The sequence below is a fragment of the Python bivittatus genome, unplaced genomic scaffold (genome assembly GCF_059951505.1).
Source record: "Python bivittatus isolate LINGU-HERP-01145 unplaced genomic scaffold, Pbiv_v1 ctg000280_np1212, whole genome shotgun sequence".
Classification (NCBI taxonomy): Eukaryota; Metazoa; Chordata; class Lepidosauria; order Squamata; family Pythonidae; genus Python; species Python bivittatus.
This window is the reverse complement of record NW_028277066.1, coordinates 1,997,913-2,014,517: the sequence shown is the minus strand read 5'-3', so window position 1 is coordinate 2,014,517 and position 16,605 is coordinate 1,997,913. Positions and strand designations below refer to the sequence as shown.

The window sequence follows — 16,605 nt, the reverse complement described above, 5'->3', positions numbered from 1 at the left end:
TAGCCATAAATTACCACTGGGAAGTTCATTTTAACTATTCAGATTTCTGCTGTCATTTAAATCTCAGCATCCTTCACCACCTCATCTATCCTTCCTTTCTCTTCTCCTGCACATGGCTTATCGTTATCTATTCTTGAACCCAAGAAAACAACATTATCTAAAGCTATCTTTACTGCCAATTCTAATTTCATGAAGCATACGGGTTGACATTACTTTTGTCTTATTCACCCAGATTTCTCACTTTCCCTTTATAGTTTCATAATGAGCTTTTCTAAATCTTCTTTGTTTTTCACTAACAAAGTGAAGCCCTCTGTATACTTCAAACTGTTAGTGTTTCAGCTTCCAATTCCTGGATTCCAGATGTTCTCTCTTCCAATCTGGCTGTTCTTATAATGTATTCACCATATCAGATAAACACAAGTGCATAGGAAAGTTAAAATCCACGCCGAGTTGTGACATAAGATGGACGGCTTGCAAACTTCCCAGAACGGATTGTTCTAATCATCAAAAACATGGGTTCTGTTTAGGGGACCTGCACGTCTGCTCATGACCTTGAAAGTTCAGACCAGCCAAAACATGAGAAGGTGGCTCGAATGCTAGGTTGGACTTCTAGCATTTCTGCTCAAAATGTCTACAAAGTGGGGTGGGGTGTCTTTGCTGCTCCAGTTCATGGAGAAAGGTTGCAATCCTCTCTCTGGTGGCCTGCAGCCTCCCTGACTTCCTGTATCCCAATTAGAGGGAGGGATGAGCGTCCTTCATCACAGGGACCTCACAGGGACATCCGGAAGCCAGTGAAGCTGGATGATAGATGTGGAAGAGGAAAAAGACAACCAGCATATCTTGTTTTTTAATTTATTTACTTATTTTTATTCCATCTTTCATTCAAGAGCTCAAGGCAAGATACGCCTCCCTCCCATTTTCCCCTGTGAGGTAGGTTGAGCTGAGGCAGAGCGACTAGTCCAAAGTCATCCAGAGAGATGGGTGGATGGACTAGAACCTGGGTTTCTCTGCTCCTAGCCCAGTACCCAAACAACTACACCACACTGGCTCTCAGTGTAGAGCACTGTTTCTCAACCTTAGCAACTTTAAGATGTGTGGACTTCAACTCCCAGAATTCCCCAGCCAGCATGCTGGCTGGGGGAATTCTGGGAGTTGAAGACTACACATCTTAAAGCTGCTAAGGTTGAGAAACACTGGTGTAGAGAGTACGGAAGATATGACAGAGATATGCAGGAACTGTTATCTAGGCAAAAGGGGCTGAACATTTTTAAGTCCAGAACAATGAGATAACATTCAGAAGTGACTCAGGAAGACACCTCTCTAATTCACTGCAGCATAAGGAGGAGGAGGAAGTCCAGTGCAACCAGACTTGCAAGATTCTGTTATTACAACCACTCTCAATAAAAGTAGTTTTAACTTTCCTCTAGAGTTGGTTTCCTGGTCTGGTCTGGTCTGGTCTGGTCTATCTGGTGGGGCTGATGCTCGGTACCTGCTATGGAACAGCCAAAAGAAATGAAGAATTGGGGTAAAAAAACAGAAGCCTTAGGGGGGAAGCAACTATTGAAACAATCAAGGCATTATTAAGCCCCATTAGGGTCAGTGTTTCTGTAGGAGATAACTGAACATTGTGATGGTATGTGCGAAAGACCTTGGGAGATGGGGCGAAGAGACACTGCTAAGGGAATGGTCAGATAAGAGAGGGCATAGCCCACAGCTGGATAATGGGTGGGGCAAGAGGCTCAGGAGGAACCCTCCCTAGTTTCTTGGGCAGTAAAAGAGACGGGGGGAGAATTGTACTTTCAGACTTGCAAGATTCTGTCAACGTAACTTTAAAATAAAGTAGAATTAGCTCATCTGGTTGTGATTCCTATCTGGTTTACCCACGGAGGTTGACATTAATACTTCCCTTGAAATACAGCTTCCATGATGGCATCCTTTGGAGGAGTTGAAATTGTGCCTGCAATCCTTTAAGTCTGGCACCCTCCCTTCCACTTCATACAGGAGCAAAGGTCTCACAGTCTGACATTATTGGGTAGCCTGCTTGTCTATTGTTCCCTGCCAACCAATCAGGGAATGCAAAACTAGACCCTCATTTGAATGCAGGAGACTATATAAGGGCATGCCTTGAGTGAGACCATCCTAATTTGTAAAGATCACGAGGAAAGAGAAGAAGCCCTGCCAAGACCTGGCTGCTCTCAAAATGCAAAGGAGGACTTATTTTATAAGTAGCAGATGGAGGAGGAGTCAGAAAGGGAGGAGGAGGAGCAAAGTGAAGAGGAGGAGGAGCACAGTGAAAAGAAGGAGGAGCCGAGAGAGGAGGAGGAGGAGCCCTCTGAGAAGCAGAAGACCCTGGAGGACTCTGGTCAGAAGAAGAAGAAGAAAGTTACTAGTTAGATCCAAGAAGAATGTATGCATCATAAGATTTCCGAAACGGGGTTATCGGATGAATTGTCCCCTCATGTCCTGGTGTTTTGACAGGTGGATACGGGGCAGCAGGATTTCATTCCAGAAGGGCAAACCTAATGTGTTGTCTAAGCAAAGTGGCCCTTCCCTTAGGACACCCCTGCGAGCCAGCCACAGGTCCAAAAAGCCAGCCCACACCCAACCACGACGCTGCCCAGATTTCCTGCGGGCGGCCCTGAGGGAGATGGCAAAGAAGGAAGCGGCGAAAGGGACAGTGACATCTACTAAAAAGCGAAGGCGTTACTCCGATGACGAGATCTTCTACAAGTTGGCCAACTCTCTGTCCAAACAAAGAGAAGACAATCACTGCGCCCCTGAGGGAGGGTCTGAGAAGGGGGCTCCCAAGGTATCTCAGCCAACTGGAGAGGCCTAAACACACCTACCTCTCTCTTCTCTAAAGACCACGCAGGATTAAGGAAGAGCTCACACAGAAGAGAGAGAGATAAGTCAAGCGCCTGCTCTGCAGAAAAGATCCAGCAACCTTCAGGAGACCACCTGTGCTGATATTTCAATCCTGCCTGGGGCACCTTTTCCCTGAACCCTTAAAATTAGCTTTATCAATCCCTGGAAGCAAGAGAAGCCACAAGGCTTGATGAAACCCCAGCTCCCTCTGTCCTGACTGCGATAGGGTTGTTGTCTTCAAAGGTGGGGTTTCAAAGGAATTCTTTTTGAAATACAAATAAAACTGGATCTTTTGCAACACAGACACTGCAGGCTTGTGCGTGTGGATGCATTCCCCTTCAGACGCCGCGGTGTAGAGAGCTTCATGTAGAAATCTGGTTGGATCCAACTTCTCCCCACCTCGACCCCCCTTCAGACACATTTATCCTCACTGGATCTTTGGTGAAAGGACAAGAACGTTAAAGCATCTGCTTGACACACACAATGGCCCGGATTCAACTCTCACCTTCTCCAGATAGGGTTAGAAATCCTAGACAGTACTGCCAGTCAAAGTTGGCTATCTGCGGCCAATTGTTAAATAAAAGCAGCCTGATTGCTTTAGGTGAAGGATAGGTGCTCTGTCCATATCTTAACATTTCACCCTCTTCTAAAAAACTCTTTTCTTCAATCTGCCTCTACTCAATGATAGAAAGTTCTCCTCAATAGTGGAGGTACACACTTGTCTTGCTGACTTGTCTTGCTGACTGGCTCAATTCAGCCAGTGAACGTGCCCATTCTTTATTTTATTTTTATTTTATGTTGTCTAAGGAGTTGGGGTTCTCTGGGTGGTTACACACTGATTTCCAGCATGAAAAACAGGACCTAAAAACAACCAATTTAAACACACACGCGCACACACAGCAGCAGCAAAAGACTCTAAGAATAAAAAAATATTGTCATTCCAGTATAATTGGAAAAGTTAAAATCAAGGCTAACTGTAAGGGAGGAAGAGGAAGGAGAAGGCGAAGAAGAAGAAGGAGAATCTGCTTAGACTTCAAGGGGCAAGGAAATTATTTTCCCCTTGGTTTCACAAATGAAGCTTGATAACCGCAAGGGTTCTCTTCCTTGTAATTTAGGGATACCCGTTCTCTTCCCCATTTCCTTTTCCAAAATACACTCCATGTTTGGCGTCAGGGTGCTTCCTCCTCAACAGATGAGTTTGAAGGCTGTGCTTGCTCCGTTCCTCTGATGCTTTTGCTGATACGGATTTCTTGTGATCGAGATCATCCTGTTTCAGACACCTGAATTCAGTTACACGGAAAACTGAACGTGCTATTAGGTTACAGGAAAAACACTCTGTTGCCTTGACTTTACTGCTGGTTTTGCGTCAGGGTTAGGGTGGTCATTTCCATAGCTGAAGTTGGAGAACGTGGAGAACAAAAGCTAGCTTGAAAGGGCAGAAGTATCTGCCAATTATTCCAGAGCCATGCAAAGTTCAATAGACTTTCCGTCATCTCCAATCTTAGAACCGTGACTTGGCACAATGTCAAAACCCAACTAGAAAAACCAATCTGATGCCCTCTTATTATTTTAGCATTGTCTTGCATAAATTCAGCCAGCATGGATTTTGGTGATAGGGGGAGTTATAGTCCAAATATCTGGCTTCTACCCCTGAATTAAATTCCACAACTATCGTATGAGGCCAAAATGGTCACAGATGATCAAAGATCTGGCCTATGCTGATTTCAAAATTGAACTGATGGAAAAGAGTTTATTGAATTGTTTTAGCTGGTACACATACACTTTAAAATAGCCATCTTCTGCCCAGAAAAATCCTAATTTTTCCTTCTCTATTGACCCACAGGCTGGTAAAAGAGCCAATTTTGTAATTGTGGTAATTAATTGCTGTAATTCACAAATACTTAATCAATACGAGATGTTCGTCCTACCATGTCTCTGAATTGCCCTCAGTTTGAACCATTCTGCTAAATCCGCACAGACCTCAATGGAAGTTTTCTAAAGCATTGTTTGCAAAATCAGAATAGGTGTGAGGACAATCATGTCATTTTGTCGTGAAAATTCTGCTCAATATTTCTCTTGTCTTTCTGAACCTGAAAGCATCTCAACCAAACAGAGCCAGACATGCTTGGTCTGCTTCCTTCAAAAAACAGATGTGTTCAGTATATATCTCCTTCAGGTTTAAGTTCGTATAGTTTTACGGCTATAGCGTAACCCTTTTGGGAGTTAAGTTATCCATATGCACCAATTTTGCTTACTTTTCTGTTTAGAACTGACATCCAACTGAAACGTGTTGGTCCTGCCTTGCCCCAAGTCCTTAGCACATTCTTTCCAACCTGAAATAAGAACCCCATGTTGCACCTTCCTTTTTTAAAAAAAGTTAAAACCAGCAGTTGACCCCCATCTCAAAATGTTAAAAAAACTCCAGTTGGACCCACCTAGAATCATCCCATTGACCCCAAAAGCAAACTTTTAATAATTTCTTTTGAAAAGAATTCATGAGAGTGTGTGTTGCATTGCAAAAGATCCTGTTTTTATTAGGATTTCGAGATGGAATTCCCTTGAGGGATGGGGAATGCCTTTGATATCACAAGAGATCATTCTTTGATCTTTGATATCATTCTCACTGGGATAGGGTGGGAGATCTTCATCATTTTGTTCTTATGGAACAACCTGGTCTTCTTTCTCTAGGTGACAAAACACACGATGGTTCAAATTTGTTTTTTTCCTCCTCCTTTCTCTTTCAAGGATTGATAAATACTAATTTCATCGGTTCTGGAAAAAAAAAAGGGTTCAGCATTGGAATCTGAGTGCAGGTGGGACTCCCCAGATGGATCTTTTGTGCAGGCTAGTGGCTTCTTAGTTTTTTGTGCTTCTGTCTCGGCTCTTCATGAAGCCTGCTTGCCATGCCGAGAAGAAGGGAGGAATATCCCTCTAGCTTAAAGCCTCTTGCAATTCATTTGCAGTCGGCTGGGGTATCCCAGGAGCATGGGAGACTATGTCCTCAACCCCTGCATCACTAGTGCAGTCTTCTGTATCTTCTGATATGGAGGGACTCTTGGCCAACCTGTAGAAGATCTCATTGTCAGAATATCTTTTTCTCTTTTTGGTTGATTCCACTACCCACTTGGCACGCTTCTTTTTGGCCACCTCCCGGAGCGTGGCTCGCAAAGCATATGGTCCATCCCGGGTAAAGGGCGGCTGCCTTTGCTGCCGGTCAAGCCTTAGAGACAACTTCTGGTGAGCATCAGCCATGCAGGGGCTCAAGGAATCTCTGCTCTTGTGCAAGGAAAGGACATCATCCCTCATCCTCCTGTTGAAATACCAGGACACCAGGGGGCATGAGGTTAAATAACTGCTTCTTGGAAACCTTATAATGCACACGTTCCTCTTGGGTTTGGAATGTATCTTCCCACGTTTGGTAATCATCTTGGCTGGTTTGCTGTGCCGGTTCCTTCTCAAAACATCATTCTTCCTCTCTCTTTTGACAACAGCCATGGCTTGTGATGTTGAGACCAGTTCAATTTAGTTGGCCCACCTGCAAATGATGGGGACCAGGCCCAAGCAGTGCCCTTATATAGTGGTTAGTATTCAAATGAAGGATTGGTTCCAGATTCTCTGATTGGCTGAAGTGGAACAATACTGCAGACCTTTTCCAATAATGCCATCTATGAGGTGTTGGCCAAGATCCAACCAAATTTTAGCAGCTGTTAAGAGAGAAACTGAAGGATGGATGGATGAGTCTATGGCTACTTGGAAACATTTCATCCATGAAATCTATCAGCATAAATAAATTTGGCTGTTATTCTGTTTCCTTGTTCTGTTTTTATTGTACCATGTAGGATGTGAACTGAAGCATTATCATCCACAGGACTTCCAGCTAGAGTGTGTATTTTTATAGAACTGTAGAATTAGAAGGGTGGGAACCTGTAGCCCTTTCACTTGTGGGACTACAACTCCCAGAAGCCTCAACCATCACGTCTGGTGTAGAAGAGCCATAAACATCTGGAAGGCACAAATTCTGTATCTCTATTACAGGCCATCTAGTCAGGACATCAAGAAATACAGCATCCTTGCCAGATAATGAATTAGCCTTGGTGTGAAGAGTTCCTAAAAGGATAGTGAACCAGGTCCTCTAGATGTTTTGGACCATCATTGCTACAACGTGTCATGCTATGCTACCTGGGACTGATGGAAGCTGAAAATCCAAAGTATCTGTGTGGCTTTAGGTGCAGATAGTCAGTTCAGAGAACTGAAGGCAATTTGTTAGCTTTGACAAATTGGTTTCCGAACTGAGTTTCAAAACAAGGCAAAGTGTTGAACTGAAACTGAACATATGTGAACTCAGGAAGGAGATTTAACAGGCTTTTGTGTTTACTTTTTCAGTTGAGGTTTGAATCAAATCCATTTGAAATTCCTAATGGATCTGAATTGGTTTGGGAATTCAACTTGGATCAAAACTGATTTGTACAACCCAGTCATCTATCCCTACCTTTGGTCAATGGGTTCTAACTTTAAGTGACTTTGTCCATCAAGAAATGTTTTGTTAAGCTAAAATTGCTCTTCTGTAATTTAAGCCCACTGGGTCTATCTGGTATCTTAGAGTCAACCCTTCAGCAATTTGAAGAGTCCTATTCTCTAGGCCAGTGTTTCTCAATCTTAGCAACTTTAAGATGTGTGGACTTCAACTCCCAGAATTTCCCAGCCAGCATGAAGTCCATAGCAGGAAAATTCTCCAGCCCAGTCACCATGACTTTCACTTCTTTAAAGGTAACATGAAAATCATTCCGTGGAACACCAGCTCCCCAAATCCGTTACTTAGAAAACAATAGCACAGAAGAAGCCAAGAATGTAACTAAAAGAGACATTTCTCTCCTACCATTGCTCATCCTGGTGTCCCTCTACACCTAATATCCATAATCAGCATGGTCAATCCAAACAGGCTGTGAATGATGGGAGACATCTTTGCTTAAAGTCTGGAGCAGCACTAGTATAATTCCAAATAGCAGTGGAAAAATTGAGATTGGTTTCTACCCATCCTTCCTGTCAACATGTTTGTTGAGGCACAGTCGCCAAAGATGAAGGGGATCTAAGGTTTAAGCCTTTTCCCATTAGCCAAAATACATCGGTGACTTTCAAAATGGTCCCAATCATTAACAGTAGCTATATTGGGGACCAGCAAAATTAAAAAGAAGAAAACCCACACCTATAGACTTTATTAGATAAAATGAAGGCTTATATTCGCAATTTTGAGTTTTCGGGAACTGTTCATCTAGCAAGAGAGTAGAACATCTTGAAACCAAGTTCACAGGAATGGATAATGGCTGACATTTGAGACATCTGTATGAAGTCATGTTCTTAGATGCAAGTCAAATATCAGGCATACAAACTCTGGGTACAGAAGACTTCTCCCAAAATCTACGGGGAAGAAAAAAGCAAACGATAGTTGAATCCAACCAGATGTCATTTTCTTTCATGGATTCCAACTTCACAGAGAAGTCTTGGAAACTCAAAAGTTTGCAACTTGGTTTTAAAAGGTCATTCATCTAATGAAAGTATTGTCTCTCTACATATACACATACTCACATATCTGTTATCCCCTTCCTTTTTGCGGTAAACAACGTTATACAGAGTGCCCCCATAAGTAAGAAATAGTAAGCCAAACAAACTGAAGGCATGCGATGAGAAAAAGGAAACGTAACTAAAATTAATTTCACTAAAATTTACGCCGAGAATTTATACCACTCCATACCTTTCCATCCTTGCTTCGTCTATGCTCATACACCATTTCACATATTGACTTTTATTCTTTAAGCTTCTCCCCTCTCTTTTTGAGGATCTTATCAATTTCACTAAGCCACAACTATTTCAGTCTCCCCTTCTTCTTGATCAACTCATTCTTCCTTCATGACTTCCTTTTACAATACAATCCTCATTTCCTCCCTCTTTATGACCAACCCACCTCAATGAACCACTTTTTTACTAATAATTCACTTTCTGCTAATAATATCAATCCATGTTTATCCAGCATCCATTCATTTTTGACCCTATCTCTTCTTGCTTCACAACACAATGCTTAAGCCCCCAATTCCCATTGCATACAACACATTCTTGTTTTTCCTGAGATCCCAAGCTCCCATAAAACAAATCTGGCACTCTTACATACTACCATTTTATTCTCAACGAACATTAATCCCTTGCAAGAGACGACTGCATTTGAATATCTTAAAATTCTTTCGTTTTTTCCAGCTTTTGTAACCGCTCTACAGGAGCACACAGATTCATCTATCTGCTCTAGTTTTTCCACCATTCATGCATAACTCAACATTGCTCACTTCATTTTCCTGTCTAACCCAGCTGTCTTGGTCCTTGATATATTAATTTTCGGATCCAACATGCAATCTACCTGACATTTGCTGCAAATCATTTGAGTCTCGAGTCAACGTGGCATCATCTGCATACAAAGATATATGAACATCCATGTCCCCAACCAACACATTTGTAACATCATTACAAACATTCCTTATACAGGACATTTATCTACAAATACATTAAACAACCAAGGGGACCTCTCACATTGTTCCCGAACCATTTAGTAAGCATGCCGTTTATTCTCTTGCAGCCATCCCATACTATTCTAATCATAGTGAGCAATCCTCTTAAACTCCATGTTTGCCCAACTTTCATTAGTTCATTACTAATTAGTGCAAGGCTAATTGCTTTATCGTGCATTTCTCTCCATCAACCAAGTACAATATGCTTATTTTCTCACTTTTCTTAGTTATCAGCTGAAGAACAAGAATTTAGTCTGCCCGGCTTCAGCCCAGCAAAAAGCCACAGTGCCCTTCCCAAATTTTATTCGTTGTAGTGATTTTGATCACGATTTTGACAAATGTTTTCCCAGGCACATGGAACAAACCCCCTCCCTAGTTTTCGCATTCAGTCTTGCCATTCCCTTTCTACCACAGCATTCTTCCAATTGTCAATCACAGATGTAGCCTTTACACCCCGACGTTCAACCCATCTCACCACCACTCTAGAAGCAAATCACATCCATTTGTGTTAACATTGCTCAAGTTACAGCATCACACCTCCAGCCTTACCATTTTTCAATATTTCCACGTCATTACTTTCTTGTCATCATTTTTTTCCTGAATGAACATTTACAGCATTCATTTCAATTTCACCCTTTGACATACCACTGTTTTGCTCAGACAGATCTCTAAAACCCTCCTTCTCAAATAATTCCATCAGGCTGAATGTTAATTTGATTCCCTCCATTCGAAGCTCCTCGTTCAACCTTCTTTGTCCACTTCAAAACAAATCACCTTGCACTTTTCGGCCTCTTTTAATACCACTTTTACTCCCCAGAACATTCTTTTTAGATCTATAAGAATGAAAGCAGAAGTAATCAGAAGAGGACTCACAACTGGTCCTTCGTTTGTGTCCAACTTCTTTCCATTTTGCCTCGTCCACCTTGTATTCTTTCTAGTCTTCCCGCAAACTGTCTTGTCTTATTTGGAAACATCACAACTATACTTAACAGTTGTGGATTCATGAACAACAGAAACATGTTCAAATAAAAATGGGATCAGTGTTTCTGGATAAGTTCTGGACAACTCATGGACATTATATCCATAACTAGGTCCTGCTACAAAATTATGGTCCTTCTGAGCCCAGAAATGAAAATTCATCAGGAAAGAACACATTGAAGTCACATCTTACACCTGTCTTCAGTCAAAGCCATTCAAAAGTGTTCTGAGCCCCAAAAAGGGCAGTTAATTTGGCACCAATGAAAGTACAATATATTTGTGTTTTACCACAGCTATGTACAGACCTTTGCTGTGATGCATAAGCCCCAGGGGTCTTGTAATGCTTAATGTGACAGACGGAATTATAAAATCAATGGAGAATGAATCAGCCAGGTGGATTTACTTAATTTAATTGAAATTAAATGTTGTTTTTTTTTCATTTGGCCGTGCCTGTTTTGAGATTGTCACCTCCAGTGTGCCACTCATTGACCCACCAGAACTCTGGCAACCCTCTGTGGGAGACTCTCCCCTACCTTCCTAGCCAAGAAAGAGGATGCCATGCCCGATTCTTGCGTAACCTTAAGTTGGCTTATTCTTTGCTTTGTGGGATGCATCTGAACCCACCCATGATGGTTTAGCATTATGTGCAAGCCAGGACTTTGGGATTATGTGTGTCACAGCCCTGCCCGATAACTTCTGCATGGATTGGCCCTCTGGTGACCTTCTTCCATTTGGTCCAGAGCAAAAGAGTGGCACTGTTGGCATTGACAGAACCCGGACCTCTGCTGCTATGGGATGGGAATGAACCAGGAAGTCCTACCATCTTCCACCACAGGGCTCAGAGTTGGGGGGAGCAGCTAGAGATGGCCCTGGCGGCTCCCCTTGGCAAAACGAGACTGCAGGCTTCAGGGGCAACACTTTTATTTACAAATATAATTAAAAGTGCTGACAATGATTGGGCTTTGGGCTTTGAGTCTGAAAAAAAAAAGTTGAGTTGTGCGTGAGTGCTTTTTAAAAGGCATGCAGAAGAAAAGGCCTTTTTTAAACCATTTTTATTGTAAGAAAATACACAGTTTGAAAGTGTGAATAATGCAATATTTATGACCAAGATTATTGGGGATGGGAAGAAAGGGAGTGTCAGGGGAGGGGAGCCAAGGTGGAGGAACGGGAAGAGGCAAGACAGGGGAGAGGAAGAGGAAAGGGTCAAGGTGATGTGATTTGATAGACAGTGTTGAACTCCAAAGATTGACTTGGAAAAAGAGGCTGAGGGGGAAGGGGGTCGGTGTGGCTTGGAATGGGATCGAGGGACGGGGAGGCAGGTAGTAAAAAAACTTCTGATCAGAGAAACAGTTAAAATACAATATGAAAATAAGTAAATTTCTCCTTAAATTTCCTTCTATACACAAAATACACAATTTTGAGAAGGCCCAATTTGTGCTCCGGGGATCCTCTGGCCTCCTCTCTTTTTTTTTTTTTTAAGTGTATTCACATCCTCTGCGACAGCAGAAAATGATTATGATACAATCAAGAATGTGCCAAAGGCCAAGGCCAACTGCCCCCCACCCCACCCCACTGGCCCGGCCTTGCCCTTTTCAAAAAAATCACGCTCTCCCTCTTTCCAACCCCCCCACCCCTTCCCCCCACCCACGAAGTAATGTCCACCACTGATATGTACACCACAATTCAGAATTCGTATTTTCTGCAAAATGTATCAAATTTCTTGATCTCTTACTAAAATGTTTTATTATTTTCATTGAATTATTCCTGATGAATAAATACCAAAGAAAAGAAATCATAATAAAATTAGAAACTAAAAGTTATGTAGCAGCTAATTAAGGTAAGGCTGCGATATCCACTTTTTCCCCCTCTGGGGAATCTGAATGCTTTTCTTTCTTTTTATTTTTATTTTTTTTAAAAAAGATGCTTTTGTTCTGGGCGTGGTTCTGTTTTCTTTTGATTTTTTTTTTTTGCTTGTGTTTTCATTGGTTAGTGGCAAACAAGGAGTGATTGCTGAAAAGCAAACATAACATCCGCTTTTTTTTGTCTGATTCATTAGAATTGTCTCCAAAGTTTTCACCGAAACGTTAATCGAAAAATAAAAAATCAAAATCAAAATCATTGCACAGAGACATCAATATTGTGAAACACTATGAGGTTCAAGAGACAGCCAAGCATGGTCCAGCTCCAAAACGTGACACTTGGTGGGAGGGGGGGGGCCCTGATGGAGTAAAAATATACAGGCACTAAGTCCGACGTGATGTCAGTAAGAGACAGAAAGAGAGAGAGCACACCCATTAGGGGAGGGGGAGGGGAATGTTGGTTTGAGATATTTTTTGTTGGTTTGCATTTTTTTTTTTAAAATGGCCAAAGAAATTTAATCTCATCTGTAGTCCTCCTTAGGAAATTCTAATGTGACCAAATTTCCAAAGCCCATTCGTAGGCTCTCCATGTCAAAAGTTTCAATCTCCCGCTCTTGCCTTTCCAACAAAACCTTGATCTTCTCGCTACGCTCCTTCTGCAGGGCGGCCAACTCCTCTTCAATCTGAAAGGGAAGAGATGGGGAAGAAGGTGAGATGGAGGGCTGGAGGCCCTTGGGAGGTGCCCCTGTCCCTTGAGAGCTGTACCAAACAGAAGGGCCACCCGTTTCTCGTCTTTCGTTGATGGCCGATGCAACCAGGAAGGAATGGCTGCAGGCAGGACAGAGAGGGACACATACAAGATGTCCTCAATTCCTCCCTTGCTTTCTGAATTGTCCTTTGCATGTCTCTCCAACCCCGTCCCACCCTGACCCCACAGCTCTCATACTAGATGTATGCCCAGCTTGAACGTACGACAGATATACAGAAGATTGGAGTGGGATAGTGGCATTTACAAAGGATGAATAGCATGTCAATGAAGAAATCAATCCCTTATAGGTGGGGAATCCCCATGGTGCTTGAAGACCCCCCCCTTTTTTTTTAGTCCTGGGACCTCCCTATTCTGAAAAGTTGGGTTTCTCTTTCATAAAGTCTCTATTTCAATTTTATAGATGACCTAAATTAGAAGGGTTTTAATAGGATGGAGAGCACTTATTGTAGTTCACAGTCTTGTTCGGTGATTCGTACTGTGCTGACTGTGATTCCTGATATTTATGCTTAGGTAGAGTAAGAGCAATTTTTAGGCTTTAAAAACAATATATTCAGCTATTCACAATCGTTAATGATACACTGATGGACGACTGAAGATGGGCCATCAAGTCATTTTCAACTCCTAGCAACCACATACATAGATTTTTCTCCATAACGATCTACCCCGAACCTAATGATACACTGGAAAACTCTAAACTCTGTGACATTTGTTCATCCCTTGTTTATCCACTTGTATGCTATTTGTATGTAGAACACTTGCTGGAATGCTTGAATTGCAACCTTAACTTTTCTTCTAATAAGCATTACTAATCAGGGAGATGTTGTTCTTTTTGCCTTTACTGTTTCCAATCCAGATTGCTCGGGGAGATACCTAAATAAATAAGTTGAGGAAGGCTGGTAGACCATGATGAGTTGCAGATCTCTAGGGTGTCCAACATGTATTTATCCTTATAGACGGAACTCAAGACTCTTTCTGCAAAGCACTTATTCTTCCCCAACACTATGGCTTTTCTCTTCTGCCTTATCTTCTTTTAAAAATGTCCACGGGCAAGACTGCTGTAGGCTAGGAACATCTGCAAGGTTATTGTCCTTCTGGATTCTTTTACTCCGACAGCAAACTTCTCTTTCTAATCTTTACCACAAAACTACTATTCTGATTTAAAATCGGGGCTCCCTTTGCTTCAAGGTACACAGAAGAACATCACCCAGTCTTAATTTCTGGAAATGTATGATTCCAGATCAGCTTTACCCTTCTGAACTAGGCTTTCTGATGGATCTGGAGATGGAAAACCAGGTTGCCAGCTGACACTGAGAAAACAGAGGGCAGTCTGGGGGATGTCATGAGCTGAAGAAGGAGAATCATTAAGTCCCCTCACCACTTTTGTGTAGTTGATAACTAAATGGGTTTCCTTAATGGATTCTGATGACTAAAAAACGTGCTTGCTCAAAATGGACACTGGGGATTATGGATAAGCAAACCAACGTGTTTTGGGCAGAACTATGGAGAGAACCATCTTATTATCTGGACTGCAACCAGCAAAAGTGGCAGAGATCTAACTCTTTTTGTTTACTAGCTGGCCAAGAAGGAGGAACCTTCATCTGGGGGTGTGAGGGATGCAGTGATTTTGGAGCAACCTGCCACTTTGAAGGCATGCCCTGTTTTTCAGCGCACCTTTCTGCCCATCTGTTGTTCAAGATATACAAATATATGTAATCTAAAAGCCACTAAGGTTCTGTCCTTTATATGTTAGGAACTGTCTATGTAAAATGTTCTTAGAGCCTCTTGCTAATCTGGGATATGACCAAGCGACACTATTGTCATGGCTCAGGATTCAGACACTGACTCTGAAGGAGCTGCTCCAGCTGAACCAGTGGAATGTCAGCTTCAGGAGACACCAAGCCATGCATCACCTGAGGCTGATCCAACACAGGCATCATCGGAACAGCTGGAGCAATCAGAGGATGTTGTGGCAGAGCAAAGACAGTCTATGAGGCTCCTTGCCAAGCAAGGGAATAACTCTCTTAATTGAAGAGAGCTGGCTGCAGCCTGATTTAAGAGGCAGTCCTGACCTGTGTTCCTCCGTTGGAAACAACCATCTGATCTCCTGCTTTGGTGTGACATCCTGCTCATGTAAAAACCCTGAAACTCTGACCTTTGGGCTGGCTGACAACCCTGGCTTGGCTCTCTGAATTTCAGACTGGACTCTGACTTCTCTTCTGCACATTCCTGTTGAAAACAAAACTACCCAGGCAAGTTTTCTTTCCCAGAGACTCTGTTTTGATTTACATTCCTTTCCTTGTCAGCTGCTTTTCTACTCAGCCTTGAGGAAATTTCTATTATCACCTAGCAACTGTGTGTGAGTTTGAAACCTGAAACAGGACAACTGTCTAGAGACAAGGAACACCGCTAAGTGCAGTGAAGGAAGGAGCCTTTGTTTGGAATTTCCCCATTGTCAGGCTGCATTCAGACAATGTCCTCTCTCCCGTACCTTTTGCTCCAGATGTGCTCTGCGCAAGGACACCCTCTGCTCCAGCTTCTGGAGCTCCCGCTCGTGCTGTGCTTCTGTCTGCATCTTGATTTTGCTCTGGTAGGCGTTGAGCAGCTCCATCTCTTGCTGAAGCTGCAGCCTCAAGGCCTGGCACTCTGCTTCCTGAGCCTCGTCTAGCCGCAGCTGGAAGAAAATGAATCAAGAGTCAGGGGAGAGGCAGTTCCCTGGTCAGCTGGGGCAATTGTTGGAGGCAAAGAAATAATTTGGATTCAATTGGAGAAGGGAAGGGGGAAGCAGGCGGTTAGAACAAATGTGACATGTCAGAGATGAATAAAGATTCCATACTGGACAATATGTCCAAAGGACAATATGGAAGCTTTCCCCCTTGAATTGCAATGTGGGTTAGTAAAATTGTGTTGAAGTTAGCCCATTGAGGTAGACCAGGTCAGGAAACTGGCCCCATACAAAATACCAGGACTCTATTGATAAAGGCTACAATAACAGAATTTTGAAAGTCTGACAGTGTTTTCCCTTCTCTCCCTTTTATACCAAAGAGAGTCAAGGTGGGCCATCTTGAGTTTCTTCCTCACCCCTCCTGCCTTTCCAGGTAAGCTGATATGTTCATAATGGCTGCCGCACACTTTCTTCAATGCTATCTCTGTACTCCAATGCCACTGTCCATTGGATGTCAAAGTTCCTTTTCCATCTGCATCTCATTCCTCATCTTGCATAAAAGTGGCCCCAAATAATCCACTCTATTTATTCAACTCCCCTGTCCATTTTCCCCTCAAGGTTATTTATCTATTACACACATTTATACCACCACTCAGAGGAACTCTGGCTGGTGAACAGAGATAAAAACATTACCCAAATTGACCAATCAATGAAAGAAAAAGTTGAGGCCCCTAAAAAACTTCAGTGCTAGCATATGCTTGCCCTGCACCTTGGGGAAGACCCAGGCCTGGCAACTCTGCTTTCTCCTCTCCTCCCGCAGAAAAGGCATCCATGTTTTTTAAAATCAACCTTAAAATAGTAAGCCAGCTTTCAGTTCTCCAGATGTCTCCACCATGATCGATTTAAAACACATGGAACTAG

At 42.6% G+C, this 16,605-nt stretch overlaps 1 protein-coding gene across 5 annotated transcripts in view; it reads right to left on the bottom strand.

Annotated features, from left to right (window-relative positions):
* Positions 1-12,037: 12,037 nt before the first annotated feature.
* TAOK3 (TAO kinase 3) overlaps positions 12,038-16,605 on the bottom strand; it is a 115,797-nt gene continuing 111,229 nt past the window's right edge. For all 5 annotated transcript variants that reach the window (XM_088143227.1, XM_088143228.1, XM_088143229.1 and 2 more), the window contains 2 exons: positions 15,511-15,693; positions 12,038-12,936 (listed from right to left, as the gene is read on the bottom strand). In XM_088143227.1, coding sequence (XP_087999353.1) covers positions 12,775-12,936; positions 15,511-15,693 — 345 coding nt within the window. In that variant the 3' untranslated portion in view covers positions 12,038-12,774. The remainder of the gene's footprint in view (positions 12,937-15,510; positions 15,694-16,605) is intronic.